This window comes from Ictidomys tridecemlineatus, chromosome 4 (genome assembly GCF_052094955.1).
Source record: "Ictidomys tridecemlineatus isolate mIctTri1 chromosome 4, mIctTri1.hap1, whole genome shotgun sequence".
In the NCBI taxonomy this organism is placed as follows: Eukaryota; Metazoa; Chordata; class Mammalia; order Rodentia; family Sciuridae; genus Ictidomys; species Ictidomys tridecemlineatus.
In genome coordinates this window covers 8673106-8690773 of record NC_135480.1, presented here as the reverse complement: position 1 = coordinate 8690773, position 17668 = coordinate 8673106, and the positions used below count along the sequence as shown (strand labels likewise).

The 17668-nt window shown below is 49.7% G+C and overlaps 1 protein-coding gene across 3 annotated transcripts; it reads left to right on the top strand.

Moving 5' to 3' along the window:
* Window positions 1-2807: 2807 nt before the first annotated feature.
* Window positions 2808-15990, top strand: Spindoc (spindlin interactor and repressor of chromatin binding). 3 transcript variants are annotated; one of them, XM_078045773.1, is made up of 7 exons: window positions 2808-3215; window positions 6468-6797; window positions 6886-7035; window positions 7194-7319; window positions 7460-7657; window positions 11364-11466; window positions 15202-15990. In XM_078045773.1, exons 1-7 carry the CDS (start codon window positions 3089-3091, stop codon window positions 15332-15334), a joined length of 1167 nt encoding a protein of 388 aa, XP_077901899.1. In that variant the 5' UTR covers window positions 2808-3088; the 3' UTR covers window positions 15335-15990. The 3 variants fall into 3 exon arrangements, with proteins under 3 accessions (XP_077901899.1, XP_077901901.1, XP_077901900.1); XM_078045775.1 differs by lacking the exons at window positions 11364-11466; window positions 15202-15990 and adding an exon at window positions 15156-15187; XM_078045774.1 differs by lacking the exon at window positions 11364-11466 and having other exon boundaries at window positions 2809-3215.
* The last annotated feature ends 1678 nt before the right edge of the window (window positions 15991-17668 follow it).

Below are 17668 nucleotides of genomic sequence, written 5' to 3'. Positions count from 1 at the left end.
TGGATCTCTACCTGGTCGCCATCTTTCATTTCTCACTTACCCATCTCTCCTTCCTCCCTTTCCCTTCACAGGGTTTCACAGAGTTGCTTAGCACCTCACTGTTGCTGAGGCTGGCTTTGAACTTATGATCCTCCTTCCCCAGCCTCCTGAGCTGCTGAGATTACAGAAGTGCACCATGGCGCCTAGCAATTGTTCATGATTTATAAAGCAGGAAGTTGAGGCTTAAAGAGTTAAATTATTTGCCCAACGTAGCAGAGCCAGAGTTCCCTTTAATCAAATCTAGAATGAACCTCTCCTCATTTTAATATCCCTGAAATAGGGATTTTTTTTTCTTTTTCTTTTTTTGCAGTACTGAGGTTGGAGCCCAGAGCCTTACTCATGCTAGCCAAGTGCTCTACTGCTGAGCTACCTCCTCAACCCTGGGGGTGCTTGTTATAATCAATATTAGTGTGAAGTTTTAGGAATATAAAGACAGTGAGAGATGTCCCTTCTGATGATACTCAGACCATGCTCTGACAAGCAGAATATAAACCATATTTAGAATGAGACAAAGACGTGGCCACTTCACAACCACAAAAATGACAGTTACCATTCTCTGGGTGATTACTGACTCTTTTCTGAAGATGACTCTAGCCCTGTCTTAATCCTCCTGCCTTACAGATAAACATAAAGATGGCCGGTCTCTGAATTGCTTTGTTTCTTTTTGTGGGTGAAGGAAAAGCAAGGCAGGAGACATGGATAAATGAGAAATGAAAGACGGTTACCAGGCAGAGATCCACACCAGAGTTTATTTGTCAGACATGACAAATAAAGGCCATCTTTCTATAGGAGAGAGAGGCAATACAGGCTTGGGTTCTGGGACTTTTATGGGGCAGGCTCAGGGATCAGAGCTGGGCGGGTCCTAATGGGGTGGTTAGGGTTGGGTTGGTATGAGGGAGTGATGAACCTTTCTTAGAAACGCCCTTGGGCGTTAAAATGGCTTCTGTTTGTTAAGATGGTCATCCAGATGCTAACAAGGACTTTATACCCTGTCTCTAAATAAAATACAAAATAGGGCTGGGGATGTGGCTCAGTGGCCAAGTGCCCCTAAGTTCAACCCCTGTATGCCCCCTTCCCCCCCAAAAAAAAATCATGAACAATGTGAAAAACTGCAAAAGACATATGAGGACCGAGAAATAATGACTTCTAAGTGCCTGTTACAAAACCAGGACTATCACTCAGGGTTCAAGCAGGAAAATAGGAACCACAGAGAAAAGTAATTGCAGGATACTGGTGACAAAAGTGATGGAAGCTAAGAAACCCAACAGGGGACAGTGAGGCAACCCAGAGATTAACAAAAACAAAAAGCTGCCTTCTGCTATGGAAATGGAGAGACCAAAGGAGAATGGAGGATTAATGGAGCCCAAGGCCATGAATAAATGGATATTGGGACCCTGACTACCTATCACAGTAGGAGCTGGTGACAGGGGAAGGGGAAGGGGCTCATCTGCTGCAGGAACAGGGCAGACAGAGACAGAAGAGAAAAAAGAAAACACATACGCTGTTTTCTGCCTTCCTCCCACCTTCCATTCTTCTGCTAATATCTCCCATTAGTCAGAACCAGGCCTGAAGCCCCCTGCCTTTAAAGACTGAGAAACTGCCTGCTTCAGGGTTTAACTCACTTCAATAGGGAAGGACCATAAAATAAAAACCAAACAGGATTGACAATACCTTTATTTGCAAAATCTTTGGAGATACTGGATACACTTGAAAGAAATAAAATTTCCCATTAAAAATATACTGTGGTGGCCGGGGTTGTGGCTCAGTGATAGAGGGCTCACCTTGCATGTGTGAGACCCTGGATTCGATCCTCAGCACCATATAAAAATAAAAAATAATAAAGATATTGTGCCCACCTACAACTAGAAAATCAATATAAAAAATAAATGGATAAAATAAAGGTGTTGTGTCCGACTACAATTTAAAAAAATAAAAAATATATATTCTGTGATCCATATAGACTAGGTCACACCTCCTCTCCCCTATCCTTCTAGATTATTCTGAATTACTACTATGTGTGTTCTGGTAGTGTTTTAAGATGGATTTTCAGCGTGGGTGGGACATTTTGCATTTCTCAACTTAAATCTTTTATGAGGGTTTCTGCATAAGAGATAGTGGCCATTCTATGTTGCCAGGTAAAAGCTAGCCCAGAGAACGACTGTGGATGCGGCAGTGTCATGGCAACTGCAGTCTGGTCTTGGGGCTCCCAATGGTTTGCTTGTGTGTCCTTGAATAGGGACACAAAACTCTGGATTCTCGTTTAATAAACTTTCCATAAGCACGGAGGGAAGCGGTTGAAACGCGCCTACACTCCACTTGGCTCCTCTTCATCTACTCCTTCCCTTGTCCCCAGGAGTCCAAAACCGTGGTTGAAAGGATGTGCTAGTCCAAGGAAACCCCAAACGGCCAAGGTCACAGAGTAGGCAAATCTGAAGGAATTCAGTCTCCACCCTTCCAAGCCCCCACTGTTCTATTCCCCCAGGCACCTTCTGGGTAGCTGGTCCGCGCAAAGGTAAAAGTGGCCCCGACTGAAACCTGGGGAACCTGGTAGTGTTCTTCACTGCCATCAAACAGAGCTCGCAGCGGACAGCGACCCCCGGACTCGGCGGGTTGCTCCTGGCGACCCCAGCCCGGGGAGTCTACACAGGCACCGCCAGCCCGCACAACCCTTCCCGCCGACCGGGCGTCCCCGGACCCTAACGGGGCCGCGTGCCTGGGGCGGGGTCTGGGCGGGGCTGCGCGCGATTGGCTGCGCGGGGCCTGGGGGCGGGCCGGCGGGCGCCGCCGACAATGAGCCTCCATAAAAGGGAGCGGCGGGGTCCGGAGCCCCGGATTGAGACCTGCCCGCCCGGGGTCCCCACTCGCTGAGGTGTGTCGCGGGCGGGGCGGGCGAACCCCGGGCGGCGCGGAGGGGGCTGCTCCGGCGTGTGCACGGGGAGGGGGCCGCGGGCCCGGCGCGGGCCCGGGCGGAGGCGGCCGCCGGTGGCGCGCCGAGGCCTGCGCGCCCGTCCTCCGGCGTCGGGTCACCGCAGTCGCCCCCGGCCGCACCATGGCTCTGAAGGCCGAGGGAGCCGCGCTGGACTGCTTCGAGGTGACGCTCAAGTGTGAGGAAGGGGAGGACGACGACGAGGCCGTGGTGGTGGCGGTAATCCCGCGGCCGGAGCCGATGCTCAGAGGTGAGGATGGGAGGGGACCCCTCTTCCGCCTCAGCGTCCGAGCCGGGGGGGGGGGGCTTAGACCGCCCCTCACATGCCGGGGTCCGAGCGTGGCCACCCCTGCACCCGCTCGGGTCTGCGGGCCGGGCGCCCCTCCCGCTCGGGCCCGGGCCCGGGGCGCGCTCTCGCTCCTCCCCCACCAGCGCTTGGAATCTAAGGCCTCTCCTAATTCCCCCTCCTCCCCTACCCCCGCCCAGGGTCTGGAGACTTCGATCCACGCCCCGCGCGCTCCGGATCTTCCGGTGCCCGAGCGCCCCCTCGCCCGGGCCCAGCGCGGGAGGCCTGATCCCCCGAGGCGCTGGGTGTCCACAGCTTGCAGTCTCTCTGCCCGACCAGGCTGTGTCCTAGGCCGAGGGGCGGCCCGGCCTCTAGGCCCCAGGCTGGGGACAGTAGCTAGGTGTCCCGAGGGATTTGGAGGGTGGAGGCAAGAGACCTATCCAACCTCCAAAATAATTTTAAGAACATTTCAAAATATAAATCTTTTCCTCCCCCAACCCCATCTCCAGGCCTCCCACTTGCGTAAGCCACAGGTGTCAGATTCTTGAGCGAACTTGGGCGATGAATGGAACTGCGCACAGCACCTAGTTTGGGAAAAGCAGTTCTTGCCAGGTGGCTTCCTGAAAGAAGCCATCTAAAAGGAGATTAGGCATGGGAGGGGATTCCCAGGAACAATCTGGGAACATTCTCTCTCCCCTCCCCCTTCACCAATTTCCTTAGTCCTCAGGAGCTTGCAAATCCTAAGAAAACAAAGAGCCATCTTTGTGGAAGACTTAATCTTCTTGAAAATGAGAATATTTCTTCATTTTCCAATATCTCCTTGGGTGAGGAGAACAGTACCCAAAAGAGTTTGAGAGCAAAGCCATTCATTGTCACTTAAAAATAATGATATACTCTCTCTGTACTCACTGCCTCTTATCCTCCAATCAGGACTGTTATAAAATTAGGGAAATAAAGGCCACATCCTTCTCAAAGCATTCAGTCCAACACACACGTTATTTTCCTGCTTGCACTGATATTTATGGAGTGCTTGCTCTTATTGCCAAAGGCTTTCTTAGTTAATCCCTTCAACTTCCCTTCATAGGTTGCCTGTCCCCACTGTTAGGGAGGAAATAGAAGTCTAGAGGTCGTTTTTTCACCCAATATTTTGGGGGCACTTACTATATGGTAGGCACTGTTTTAGTCTGAGGTGGTAACAGGGGCCAACAAGGCAGATGAAACCCTGTCCTTGTGGAACATACATATCCCAGCAGCTGACAGGTAAATAAATATGGTATGTAAGGTGGCAGTAAATGGTTATACTAAAGTAATATAAGGAGAAAGGATGAGTAGGAGTTTTATTTGGTGCCTAGACTAATTAGAAAAGGCTTCTCTAATGAGGTGAATTTTGAGCACAGAACTGAACAAAGTTAAGGAAACCAGCCTTACAGATGGCTGGAGGAAGAGCATTGCAGACAGAAGAGCAAGTGCAAAGGTCCTGAGCCACTAGCTTCTCAAACAATTTGGGTATGAGAGGGGAAAAAAGTGAATTTAAAGTTTTTAAGGCAAGTGGAAAGAAAATCTTTTGCTTAGATGGAGGAGACTGAGTGTAGATTTATATAATATTGGAAGTTAAGATTAGAATATGGTATGGTAAGTTCCAGATGTTACAAGTCCAAGTGGAGAGATCTGATAAATAGTTTGGATATATGAGTCTAGACTTCATGGCAGAGTCCTGCTGGAGGTCAGGAAATAGGTGAGAAAGAAACCAGAGGAAAGAAACCAACAGAAGAAAAGGGGTTCAAGGACTAAATCCTGGAATACTCCAGTGATTACAGGTTAGAGATCGAATCAGTCCAACATCAGATAATCCTGAATGCCGCTACTTGCCATATTCTGTTCTTGATTCTGGACTTAAGTACAAACCATCAGAAATCTGTCCTGTTGGGCCAGGGGTGCAGCTCAGTGGAAGAGCTCTTGTCTCCTATACACAAAGCCCTGGTCCAGTTGGTAGCACTGCATGCAGGGTATGGGGGAGTGCCCTCATTGAAGCTGAAAGTGTGGAGGGGACACAGTGCACAAGTGAAACACAATGCTATATTGGGAGGAAACAGTGCAGTAAAACGAAATGAGGTGCTTAGGTAGGGGAGATGGTAGCTTCCTGGGCTCCAGCACAGACCTTGCCTGGATGCCTTTAGCAGTGACTTGGAAGAAGCAAGATAGCTGTAAAAATATCTGAGAAGACATGATGAAGGAGACAAGAATCAGCACAGGTGACTAAGAGCAACAGGGGAAGTAAGGGAAGGTGGTCCCTGGCTATCAGTGATGAAAATCAACATGGAGAAATTGATCAGCAGAAAAAGCTGAAGAACTGCCTTCTGGGTTTAGCATTGGCGACCTTCTTGGAGCTGGTTCAGGGAAGTGTGGGGAAGAAAGCCTATTGCAACTAAGAAGTCAAGATTCTGTCCAGAGTCACACAGGAGAGCATTGCAATCCACCTGGGGCCCGAGTTGTCTACTTCAGAGCCAAGGCTCATATCCCTTCCAAATGCTACCCTTTCACCTCTTCCACACAGCCCTCAGGTGCTAACCCTCCCATGTTTGTAGTATGTCCCATCTTCTGAATGGTGGGAGAGAGGTGTAGCCACAGAGGATCACAGACACTTCACAGAGGTGTTGAGCTGCCAGATTGACTTGGGACTGAGGCTGCCTGTGTTGAGCTGAAAAGGTTATTGGCCACGTGTGTACGTGGTACCCAGCTCAATGGGAGCGAGACCATTGCTGCCGGTGCTCTAGGCACACTCTGAAGGACTAGGTGGCCTTTTGAAGGGGCTGGAACAGGCAGGTGTGTACTTACTTACTATCAATCTTGTGGAGACAAGGTGGTAAATATAGAATGTGATGAAATATAGCATCTTTACCGTCAAGGATACTGTGGCCTGGAGTCAAGATACCCATCACCAGCTGAGCAGGGTTGCACAGGCTAGAGAGCTTTAAGAACATAGCCTCTTGGGAAATGTGTAGTCCTAAGGCCTGGGACTAGATGAAAGAAGGTGTACTTAGGTGAAAGTAGTGTGACACTGAGCACAACCTATGTGCAACGTGGTTTGTGCCTGTGGTGTCCAGTGCAATGGAGAACATGATAGAAATACTCCCCTCTCTGCCCTACGTAGGTTTGTTATGAGCATGATGGCTCATGGGTGCCTTTACTGATAGCACTCTCCCTCTCACTCCACAGTGACCCAACAGGAAAAGACCCCACCACCTCAGCCCAACCTGCTGGAGATAGTTGGTGATGGCTGTGAGGAGCCTAAGCAACAAGTGTCTTGGGAACAGGAGTTCCTGGTGGGGAATAGCCCAGGAGGCAGCGGGCGGGCCCTGTGCATGGTGTGTGGAGCCGAAATCCGCTTCCCCTCAGCCGACACTGCTCGAATGCACATCCTGGAACAGCATCCCCATACCCTAGACCTGAGCCCCTCTGAGAAAAGCAATATTCTGGAGGCCTGGAGTGAAGGAGTGGCTCTTTTGCAAGATGTTCATGCTGAGCAGCCCTCCCCCCCCAGCTCAGGTAGTGGGGGAAGCAGTGGGGGCCGAGGGAGGGCCTGCGGGATCGCCCTCGGGAGCCATGGGAGTTCACTGGGCTTTTGCCTCTTCAGAATCAGGCCGGGATGCTGAACCAGACCCTAATGGCAATGCAGACTCTGCTAGGATGCCAGCAGAGATCGTGGTCCTCCTGGACTCTGAGGACAACGCGTCCCTCCCAAAAAGGATCCGGCCCAGGGGACTCCGTCCCCTTGAGCTGCCTGGTCAGTCAGCAGGGGAACTGGTAAGGTGGAGTGGGGGCCCGGGTGAAGCACAGGCCTGCGTTCTGGGCTGCTGCTGAGCAGGTGTCCTCAGGAGCCCAGGGATGGCAGCGTGCAGGTATGGTGGCCTCTTAAAAAGATCTAGGATCTTTTTTTTACAGTTGCCCCTGCCCCCGAGCCTGGAAATAAGAAACTTCGTGGTCAGAGATGGAAGGAGTCCCCTGGGGAAGAGCCTGTCAGAAAGAAGAGAGGCAGACCTATGACCAAAAACTTGGACCCTGACCCAGGTGAGGGGAGGCCAGGGAGTGGTGGGCGCAGGCCCTCATGCAGTCCTGCAACTAAAATCTAGGTTGGTGAGCACAACGTGGGGCTCGGACCTTGTGATTTGGCCTCCTTTGCTCAAAATTCCTTCCTGTTTGCCCTCCAGACCCGCCATCCCCCGACTCACCCACAGAGACCTTTGCAGCACCAGCTGAAGTCCGACACTTCACCGATGGCAGCTTTCCACCTGGCTTCGTCCTCCAGCTCTTCTCCCATACCCAGCTCAGGGCCACCGACAGTAAGGACTCACATAAGGAGGGCAAAGCAGCAGAAGGCCTTCCCCAGCCAGAAAGCCCCACTCCAGGTGAGCCCTCCTCAGAGGGAGGATGGGGAAAGTTGGGTTTCTGGTCTCTGAGGCTGTGCTGCCCTGGAGACCACAGAAGAGGTTGGTGCTCAGTTCCCTGGGAGACAGGACAAGGACAATGGGATTTGAGTGACCAGGGAGGCTGGCTGGAAAGCTGAACACTTCTGAGTGCTCCTTAGGAAATTCCTGGAATTGGTCATTAGGTTGGGCTGTGCCAGTGTTCCTCAAAAGCCTCACACCCATCTCCACATGAAACTGATTTTAAGGAACTTCTAGCCAGTGATGCACACCAATAATCCCAGCTTCTTGGGAGGCTGAGGTGGACTGATCAAAAGTTTGAGGCCAGCCTGGGCAGCGTAGCAGGACATTGTCTTAAAATTAAAAAGACTGAGGAATATAGCTCAGTGGTAGATCACCCCTTGGTTCATTGTCAATACCAAAAGGAAAAAAAAAAACTTTATGTAGTTCATTTGATACTTACAAAAATATGTTATAGTTAAAGGGCTGGTGCCCATCACTTTTTTCAGATGGAGAAACCGAGTCTCAAAAAAATGGTTCCTTCTCAGTCGTTACATGAATTTCCTATTTGCTGCTTGAACAAATTGCCACAAACTTGGTGGATTTTAAAACATATTGTTCTAGAGGTCAGAGTCCAATATGGGTCTCCCTGAGCTATATTCAAGGAGTTGGTAGGGCTCTGTTCCTTTCTGGAAGCTCTAGGGAAATTAGTTTCCTCACCTTACATGACTTCAAAAAGATGCTCACATTACTTGGCTTGTGGCCTCAAAGCCAGTAGTGGTTCATAGAGGCTCCCAGCAGAGGTCTTGGGTTCAGAGTCATCTTCCTCTCTCTTCCCTGTTTAAGGATGCTTAAGATGATATAGGCCTGTGGCTGGGATTGTGGCTCAGCGGTAGAGCACTCGACTAGCATGGGCGAGGCCCTGGGTTGGATCCTCGCACCACATAAAAATAAATAAGTATTGTGTCCAACTACAACTAAAACATAAATATTTGTGTGGGGGGTTATATAGGCCTTACCCTGAGGTAGCCCAGAGTAATCAGGGTTTTTTTGGTGCTGGAGACAGAACCCAGAGCCTGACACATTCTAGGCAGGTACTCTACCACTGAGCCACATTCCCAGGCCTATCTAGTTTATTTTAGATGTAGGTATACAAAATGAACTTTATGTTATTTTTATGTGGTGCCGAGGATCAAACCCTGAGCCTCACATGTGCTAGGCGAGTGCTTTACCACTGAGCCACAATCCCATCCCCCCTATCTAGTTTTTAGTTGGCAGATTAGCATCCTTAATTCCCCTTTGTTATGGAATAAAACATTCCCAGCTTCTGGAGATTTGGACATGGCCATCTTTGGTAGCCGTAATTCTGCTACCAAGCAATGGCAGAATTGAGACTGGAATGCATTCTATGGGAGCAGAGGCCTAACCTGGTTCCCCTCTCAGCTCACAGCATCCCAGGCCCAGGAAGTGCTTCCTGAAGTAGTAAAGGGGTCACTTGGGAAGTGCTGTGTCCTTTTCCCAGCTCGCTGGAAATGTGGATTTGGAGTAAGAGCCCGGGAAAGATGGTTAGTCAGGTGGGTAGAGGCTCCCTGGTGTGGTGTTCTCAAAAAGGTGAGCTTATCTACTTCTGCAGATCCCCTATGCACACTAGTAGGTCCCACTGTTAACAGTCTTTTAACAAAGCTCTGTGTGGGTGTGTGCATGCTTGCTTTTATTTATTTGTTATGTTTATTTTTTTCTTAAGGTGGGCTTCACCCCTTTACATAGATCACACTTTAGTTATCTCAGCTTGAGCCAACTCCAGCGCTGCCTCTAGACCAAAGCATCCTGCTTAGACTTGAACATTTTTTTTTTCTTTTTTGAGAGAAAGAATTTTTTAATATTTATGTTTTAGTTCTCGACGGACACAACATCTTTGATTGTAGGTGGTGCTGAGGATCGAACCGGGGCGGCACACATGCCAGGCGAGCGCGCTTGAGCCACATCCCCAGCCCTTCTTTTTTTTTGGTACCAGGAATTGAACTCGGGGGTACTCGACTACTGAGCCACTTTAGAGACAGGGTCTCACTTACTTTCTTAGTGCCTCTTAGTTGCTGAGGCTGGCTTTGAACTCATGATCCTCCTGTCTCAGCCTCCTAAACCATTGGGATTATAGGCATGCGCCACTGAGATTGGCCTGGGCTTCATTTCTGTCTCCTTCCCCTCCTGGGGATCTTTCTTTAAATGGATGGCCTCTCTAGGGTTTAGTAGGTCTTTTCTTTTTCTGTTTTTATTTTTTTCCCTGAGTACTAAGTATTGAGCCCAGGGGATTCTATATCCCTGGCCTGTTTTATTTTCTTTGGGGACAGGGTCTCACTAAGTTGCTGAGGCTGGCCTCAAACTTGTGATCCTTCTGCCTCAACCTTTCAAGTACCTGGGATTATTAGGTGTGCACCGTGACACCCAAAGTCTTCTGGTTTCATACTCAGAGGGAGTCTTTGTTTCTAGTCCTAGGGTGCTTTGTGCAGAAACTCTACTGGTCTGGGGTCACTACTTTGTGCAGAAACTCTGCTGGTCTGGGGTCACTAGAAGAGAAAAGAATCCCTGAGATTTTAGGATCTTTTGGTGTGAGTGGGCAAAGAGAGAAGGATAGGACTCTACAACCCAATCAGATCAAGAGATGGCAGTGTGGCAGATGTTTTAGCAGTTGTAGAATTATGGAGGTTGGAGATGGCCACAGGAGACAGTGAGTAGCAACAAGTGTCCCTGGAGCCCAGCCCCAAAGAATCAATCTTAAGAAATCACATGAGTGATTTGACCCCAGTCTGTCTTGGGACACTGCTGGAGGCAGGGGGATTTTCAGGAATGGTGGGCACCCATGGTGCTTCCAAGTAGAGCACAGGTCTGGCTTGAGGTTTTGGGCCATTTCAGAATACCCAAGGCTGGGGATGTGGCTCTAGGGTAGAGCATTTCCTAGCACACAAAAGAAACCAGAGCTATTTGAGTAAAGAGCCTGCTACTGTTTTTTTTTGTTTTGTTTTTTTTTTTAACAGTTTAAAACTCACGGCTCTGGGAATTGGAAAAATTCACTGTGGTCACATTAGTTGAGCTAATAGATGAAATTAGATAGTCTGGGAGGTTTCTAGAACTTTCCAAGGACCTTGCTAGAAGAGGGTGGGGTGTTGTCGAAGCCAGCAGAGAAAGTGAGCCAGGAGGACCCACTCAAAAGTCATGGGGGAGAAACCTCTTTCTTGCTGGTGTTTGATTTGAGCAGGACCCTGAGGTCTGGTTAGGAAACCTTGGCCAAACAGTATTTCCAGGCTGGACCATGGAGGAAGCACAGTGAGAGGGCACATGTGTATCCATGAGTGTGAGCTTTGTGAGGTCTTTGTTTTTGTTCACTGCTGAGTCCTCAGCACCTAGAGTAGTGCCTGGCACAAAGAAAGCCCTCAGTGACAATTGATTGGAAAGTTGAGCTGGGCACAGGGCTGCCTGCCTTTAATCCCAGCTACTCAAGACGCAGGCTTGCTTTTCTCTTTAGGCCAGCCCGGGCAAATTTAGTAAGACTCTGTTTCAAAATAAAAAGGAGTGGGGGTTTGGCCCTTTGGTAGAGTGCTTACCTCGCATGCGTGAGGCCCTGGGTTCAATTCCCAGTACTATAAGAAAGAAAGAAAAGACAGACGATTGACTACCTTCACTTGTCATTCAGGTGGTGACATTTCCAGAGTCCCTGTCCAGAGATTGGCCTTAGTGAGAAACAAGGGGAATGGGTCCCAGCCTCTGCAGGAGGAGTGGGTCTCTGTGGAACGCATGTAAGCACATACTCCCAAATTGGAGAGAAAAGGGGTGATGGGGTGGGAAGCAGAGGAATTGGGGCAGGACAGGAAGGGAAACAGTTTGCCTTTTTTTTTTTTTTTTTGCACCTGGGATTGAACCCAGGGGTTATTAACCACTAAGCTACATCCCCAGCCCTTTTTATTTTTATTTTTTTCATTTTGAGACAGGGTCTTATTGCTGAGGTTGGCCTCAAACTTGAGATCCTCCTGCCTCACCCTCTTGAGTCACTGGGATTATAGGCATGTGCCACTGTGCCCAGCCTAGCTTGCTTTTCTATATCCCTGGAGCTCTGGATCATTTCCACATCTCAGGCCTAATTCTCCTGACCTCCTCTCCCTACCTATCCTTACCTACCTCTTTCCTCCTTGCTACCAGGAAGAACTGGTGCAATTCATTAGTCCCCAAAGAAAATGAATGGCCTTTTCTATACTGTCTCTCTTCTCTTTCTGGAATCTGCTTGAGTAAAATGTGTATCTTCAACATTCCACGCCCAAACTGCTTTTTGGCAAGGTTGCCCTTGACTTCCATAAAATGAATTTAGTGAGATCTGGTGGCTTGAGAAGTCCCTAGTATATTTGAACTCTTGCTATGTATTAAACTTTCCTGTTTGCTATTTTATGAAAGTAAAGCTTTATGGAAAGTGATACAATTTCTTTTTTTTTTTTCCTTTTTTTTTTTTTTTTAAGAGAGAGTGAAAGAGGAGAGAGAGAGAGAATTTTTAATATTTATTTTTTAGTTGGCGGACACAACATCTTTGTTGGTATGTGGTGCTGAGGATCGAACCCGGGCCGCACGCATGCCAGGCGAGCGCGCTACCGCTTGAGCCACATCCCCAGCCCCAAAAGTGATACAATTTCCATTTTACACAAGAGGACTCATCTAGATGTGGAGGCTCACACCTCTAGTCCCAGCTAAGCTGAGGGGTTCAAGATCAACTGGGGCAATATACCAAGGCCCCTGCCCAAAGAAGGGATAGCTTGGGGTAGCTCAGTGGTAGAGTCCTTGCCTAGCATATGCGAGATCATGGGTTCTGTCCTTTGCTTGTCATCCCATATCTTCTCAGTCTTCCCCATCAGCCTGTAACAAAACTGTCATTTCTTCCTTGACCCCCTCATCCCTCTAGTCCCTGACCCATTTGTCTCCAACGATAATGGCCTTTTCTATATTGCCTCTCTTCTCTTTCTGGAATCCGCTTGAGTAAAATGTGCATCCTCAACATTCCACGCTGAAATGCTTTTTGGCAGGGTTGCCCTTGACTTCCATAAAATGAATTTAGTGAGATCCCTGGTCCTCCCTCTCTTGACCCGGGGGTAACAGTGGCCCTGTCTCCCACCTTCCCGGCAGTAACTGTCTTCCCTTGGTTCTCTGGAGCTGCTTGCCTGCCTTAATGCCTCCCCACTGGCTGTTGCCTCTGTTTCCCTTGCTTGTTATCTCCTGCCCCCCGCAACCTGGAAACAACATTATCTGTCTTGCCCTTTCTAAAACGGGAACTCCTTCAGATCAAGTTGACCCTGGTGGCCAGAGCACCCCCTGGCCCAGAATAGGCGCTGGTTCTGTGTGGTGTGTTAAATCTCCAGCCGTACGTCTCACAGTTCTGCCATTTGTGAGTTTTGTACCCTACATTTACCCTCCATCTCTCCTTGGTTCCAGCCTGTCTCCCCGTTCCCCAAGTGATATTACTACTTGGTTGACTCAAAAGACTTCTAAACTTGGCATTTCCAAACTGAACCTCCGGTCTCCTCCCCAGGTCTCATCACCCTCTGCCAGCCTACCCTAACCAGCCACTCTCCCAATAAACTGGTAGACCCATCCTTCACTTTGTTCTTCCCAAACCATTGGGATCCTCCTTTTCTGTTCCTCTCCAACCCCACATCAGTCCACCAGCTGATCTCCAAAACTCTCCCTGCCTCCCCTGCCCCTACACTAACCTGGTTCTGGCAGCAACCTTCTACTGGGCTATAGCTCCAAGCTTTGCCCAGGTGCTCTGCTCTTGCCAGCACCCCGTCTCCCTGCCGAAAGCTCAGGTTAGATCTGGCCACTCATATGAGCAGAACCCTATTGGCTGCTCCCATCACACTTCAGATTAAGCTAGAGTCTTTATGGAGTTGATCATTCTTCTTCCAGACTCCTGACCTCTCCCACCACACTGCCTCCCTTGCACAGGCAGCACTGGCCTTAATGGTCCTGCAGCAGCAGGCAGGCTCCCCCACCTCTGCACTTGCCCTTCCCTCTGCCCAAAACATTAGAGCCCTACTCACTTCATAGCTGCCCCTTGATGACCTCTGCATCTCAGCTCCCTGATGTGTGTGTGCAGCTTTGCATCTACTCACATATGATATTCTGCAGCTTTTACTTGATTGTCCTTTTTGGCTTTCACCACTAGACTAAATTCCAAGAAGGCACATGGTCAGCTCCATACACCACTGTGTCCCTAGCGGTGTGCGCATCGTAGTAGTTGCTCAGGAAGTTATTGTTCAAATGAGTGGGATTCAGTCTTCCCTCAAGGAGCCAATAGTTACCCAGAATGTAGACTACCTTGTATGAACAAACAATTGTAGCCAGTTGTGGTGGTGCATGCCTGTAATTCCACCTACTTGGGAGTCTGAGGCAGGAAAATCTCAATTCAAGGCCAGCCTCAGCAATTTACAAGACCCTGTCTCAAAATAAAAGGGACTGAGGGTGTAGCTCAATGGTGGAGTGCTTTCCTAAGATGCAGAAGACCCTGGGTCCATCCCATTACCCCCCAAAAAATTGCTAAATTGTACAACCAAGTAATAGCTGATAAGTCATTTTGTTTTTATTGTAATCATTAGCACATCCATTCTACAAATAATTGGATTCAGTGTTTTCCATACATGCATACATTGTGCATTGATTATATCCAACCACCCTTCTACCCTATCCCTTTCCCCCTCCCTGGTAAGTCATCTTAAAAACTCTGGTGAACCATATAACAAAATTATATCTGTTCTCTCTATCACATTTTAATAACTGTATCTCTAAAAATTAGGGGGAAAAACTGCAAAGAATCCCTTTCAATACACAACATTTGCAATTGCCACTTTCTGTTTTTTGCACAGGCCCAGGTCACAGGACATTTCTGTGGCTATGCAGTGACCATAGTAATCCACCTTCCCGTCTTGAGATCCAGCTTTGCTATTCTGAGTAGTGGTTCCATACTGCTAAGATTGACACCTGATCCTTGTAGGTCTCAGGAGATCATGACTGGTGAAGTTGCTAACCCAGGGCTGTCTTCCCAGTGCTCTTCTCTGTTCTGCATATTCACTTACCAGCTCTGTGGTGGGCAACACAATGTCTGGCTGGTTTGGGGTGTTTTTCACCCCAAAGACCCCTGCCCCATGCAGGCAGAGCTTCTTACCTTAGGGTTGCCCTTGGGTTATGTGAAAGGATTCGGCTGGAGGTGAGAATTGGGAAAGAGACATCCTAGGTAGTAAGACCCCAAGTTCATGAGGGAGGAAGGCTTCAGAGCAGCATCCCAGTGATGGCCAAGAGGGCTCTGAAGCTGGCAGTGCTGGAGTCATCCAAGAGTGGAACCTCCCACTGTTCTCAGGCCTCCCTTGGGGCCAGGCACAGGGCTGTGAATGAAGATGAGGAAGGATGGGGACAGGTGGGTTTGGCTGCAGAGCTGTCACTATCACTCCAGGCTCTGGAAGGCCCTGACTCTGCTCTCTGCTCCCATCCCTGCCCAGATCCCCCTCCGGGGCTTCGCGGGACACTGGATCTCCAGGTTATCCGAGTGCGGCTGGAGGAGCCCTCAGCGGTCAGCCTCTTGCAAGATTGGTCCAAGCACCCCCGGGGCACCAAGGGAGTGGGAACAGGTGATGCCCCAAACTGGCCCACAGTTCTGTCAGAGTCCAGCACTACTGTAGAGGGGCAGCCAGAGGCAGGAAGTGGGGTGTAAGTTGTTGCTTTCCTGGAGAGGGAGGGAGAAAGGGCAGGAGGGAGGAGGCAGTGTCCCCCTTTGGCTTATAGCTCAGAGCTGCCTGGCTCAGCCACCCAGAGTTTTAAAACCAGGTGCCAGGGCAGGAGGGAGGGGTGGGGCAGCGCCCATCCACTCGTTTCAGAGTACTGGAGGATGCCTGCCCCTGGCTGGGTCTGAGGCTGGATCCGAGGTAGAGGGTGGCCGAGGCTGTCGTGTGGTAGGGCATTGGGCCAGTGGAGAACACCTACCCTAGTCCTTTAGTGACCCACACCTCTGTCCCCTGCACCTCCTCCCACCCTCTCTTGGCTCCCCACCATTCTCCCCTGGCACAGTGCCTTACACAGAGGTGGTCATGAGGGGGTTTGAACTGAGTCCCACTACCTCGGGGGACACCTCTCCTCCCCCACTTGTTTAGGCTTCTACACTAGGAGGCCTCCATTACCTCTTCCCACTCCATCCCTGCAGAGGGGCTCCATTCACCCCCACTCTCCCTTTCACCTCTTTTCCTGTTGTATATATCACCTTTGTTGACAATAAATTATTTTTTTTTAATTAAGAGAGTTCCGTGTGGGCCTTCATTGGGGAAGGGGCCTCCCAGAACAAGCCTGGGGGCAGGAGGGCTTGAAGATAGTCATGGGTGGGAGCCAGAAAGCCACCTGTCCCAAGGATGGAGTAGCAAGCACCAGGGCAGGGCTCTAGCCTGGGCCCGCTGACCAGGCTTGACCTGGGGTCACTGCATCTTATCCCTACTCTGGAAATGGCGTCAGAAGCCCATTTTAACAGATTATATCTAATGATACCTGGTAGGCCTCTGTCCAGGCAAGGCAACTGTAGGGGCCAGGGACACTCACGCCCAAGGAGATGAGGGTTATGACCTTTCTGAAGGGAAATGATCCCAGTCTGCCTGCAGGTAAAGAGATGTCAAGAGGTGACACGGGGTGGGTGGGTGAGTCCTGGCAGCCTGCCTTCTCCAGTAGGTCTGCACCCTCCGCCACACAGCTTCCTCCCATCCTCTCCTCTGCTTCTTTAAACCTGAGCCACTCCCTGGACCACTTCAGTTCTCTTGAGATTCTGTAAGTCCTGAACAAGTTCACCTCAGGCTGAATCTGTTTGGTCTTGCCCTCTCTGGTGAGATGGACTCACAGGCAGCTCCCTCTCAAACCCTAAGCTGCACTGTCCTGTTCAGAACCCCCCAGCAGAAGTGGTGAGTAGGGCCGAATGCCCGCTGCACTGAGAAGTGAGGTGCACTTTGGGAGAGGTGGGGATCAGGGCTTGGAGGGCATCGTCCCCATAGAGCACTGACCAGAAAGTTCATCTTCATCAGAAGGGTCTGGGCATCAGCAGTACAGGCTGTATGCTGGCCTGAACTGGTGTCACCTGTGGGCCAGGTGGGTTCTGGAAAAGTGGTCTTTTCACCTGATTTGATAAACTTGGGAGAATGAGCTCAAGAATATCCAGGGTCCTTGTCTGGAGGAGGCTAAAAAACAGGTGTGGAGAAGCAGTTGAGGATTCAGACTACTTTGCCTCTAGCCATTGCGGTGGCAGGAGGGCCACGGAACTCTCCACCTGTTTCTGCAGATAGGTAAAACTTGTGTACTACCTAACGGGGAATCAAATAATGCTAAGTCTGGCTTTGAAAGCACAAGTGTTCCTTGCAGGTGATTTCTGTCCGTCAATGGTGTAACTGTGTTTACATTTATACCGATGTGCTTTTAAGACAACATGGCTGTGTCACTGAGTGTTTACACTTGAAAAAGCATATACAAAAAGTTTGTTGTAAAATTGTGATGCCAATGCACCTTTGCTTCTATTATATGACTTGTGGCCCTCTAGACTGTGAGCTCCTTCTGGGCAGGAACCAGATTGCATTGACTTTGTTTTCTTAGTGCCCTGCACTGGGCCTGGCATATAGTAGGTGCTCAATAAATGTTTTGTCAAGTGCCTTCTCCGTGTACATTCCTGTGCTGTGTGCATTGCCGTGCGACATTTTTGCATGCTGGACCCTAGGGTGATTCTCTGCACAGGGGTGTTGCCATTGTGAGTAGCTGTCCTGATGGTTCCATGACTTAAGCTCTACATTCCAGCCAGCAGGGGGTCTGTCCAGTGGTAGCCAGGACCCTAGGGGCTGTATGACCAGGAGCTGCCTGTGGACACCTGAGCTTCCAGGGAGAAATGGAGAGTGGGGCTGAGGGCATGACTCCAGCCTAGGGTGTGGGAGGACAACAGGATGGAAG

Excerpts from the sequence above, each read along its gene's own strand:
- Spindoc (XM_078045773.1), top strand. The coding sequence starts at position 3,089 with ATGGCTCTGAAGGCCGAGGGAGCCGCGCTGGACTGCTTCGAGGTGACG. Across the intron at positions 3,216-6,467 it reads GCCGGAGCCGATGCTCAGAG|TGACCCAACAGGAAAAGACC; the intron begins GTGAGGATGGGA and ends CTCACTCCACAG. Across the intron at positions 6,798-6,885 it reads GCCCTCCCCCCCCAGCTCAG|AATCAGGCCGGGATGCTGAA; the intron begins GTAGTGGGGGAA and ends TTGCCTCTTCAG.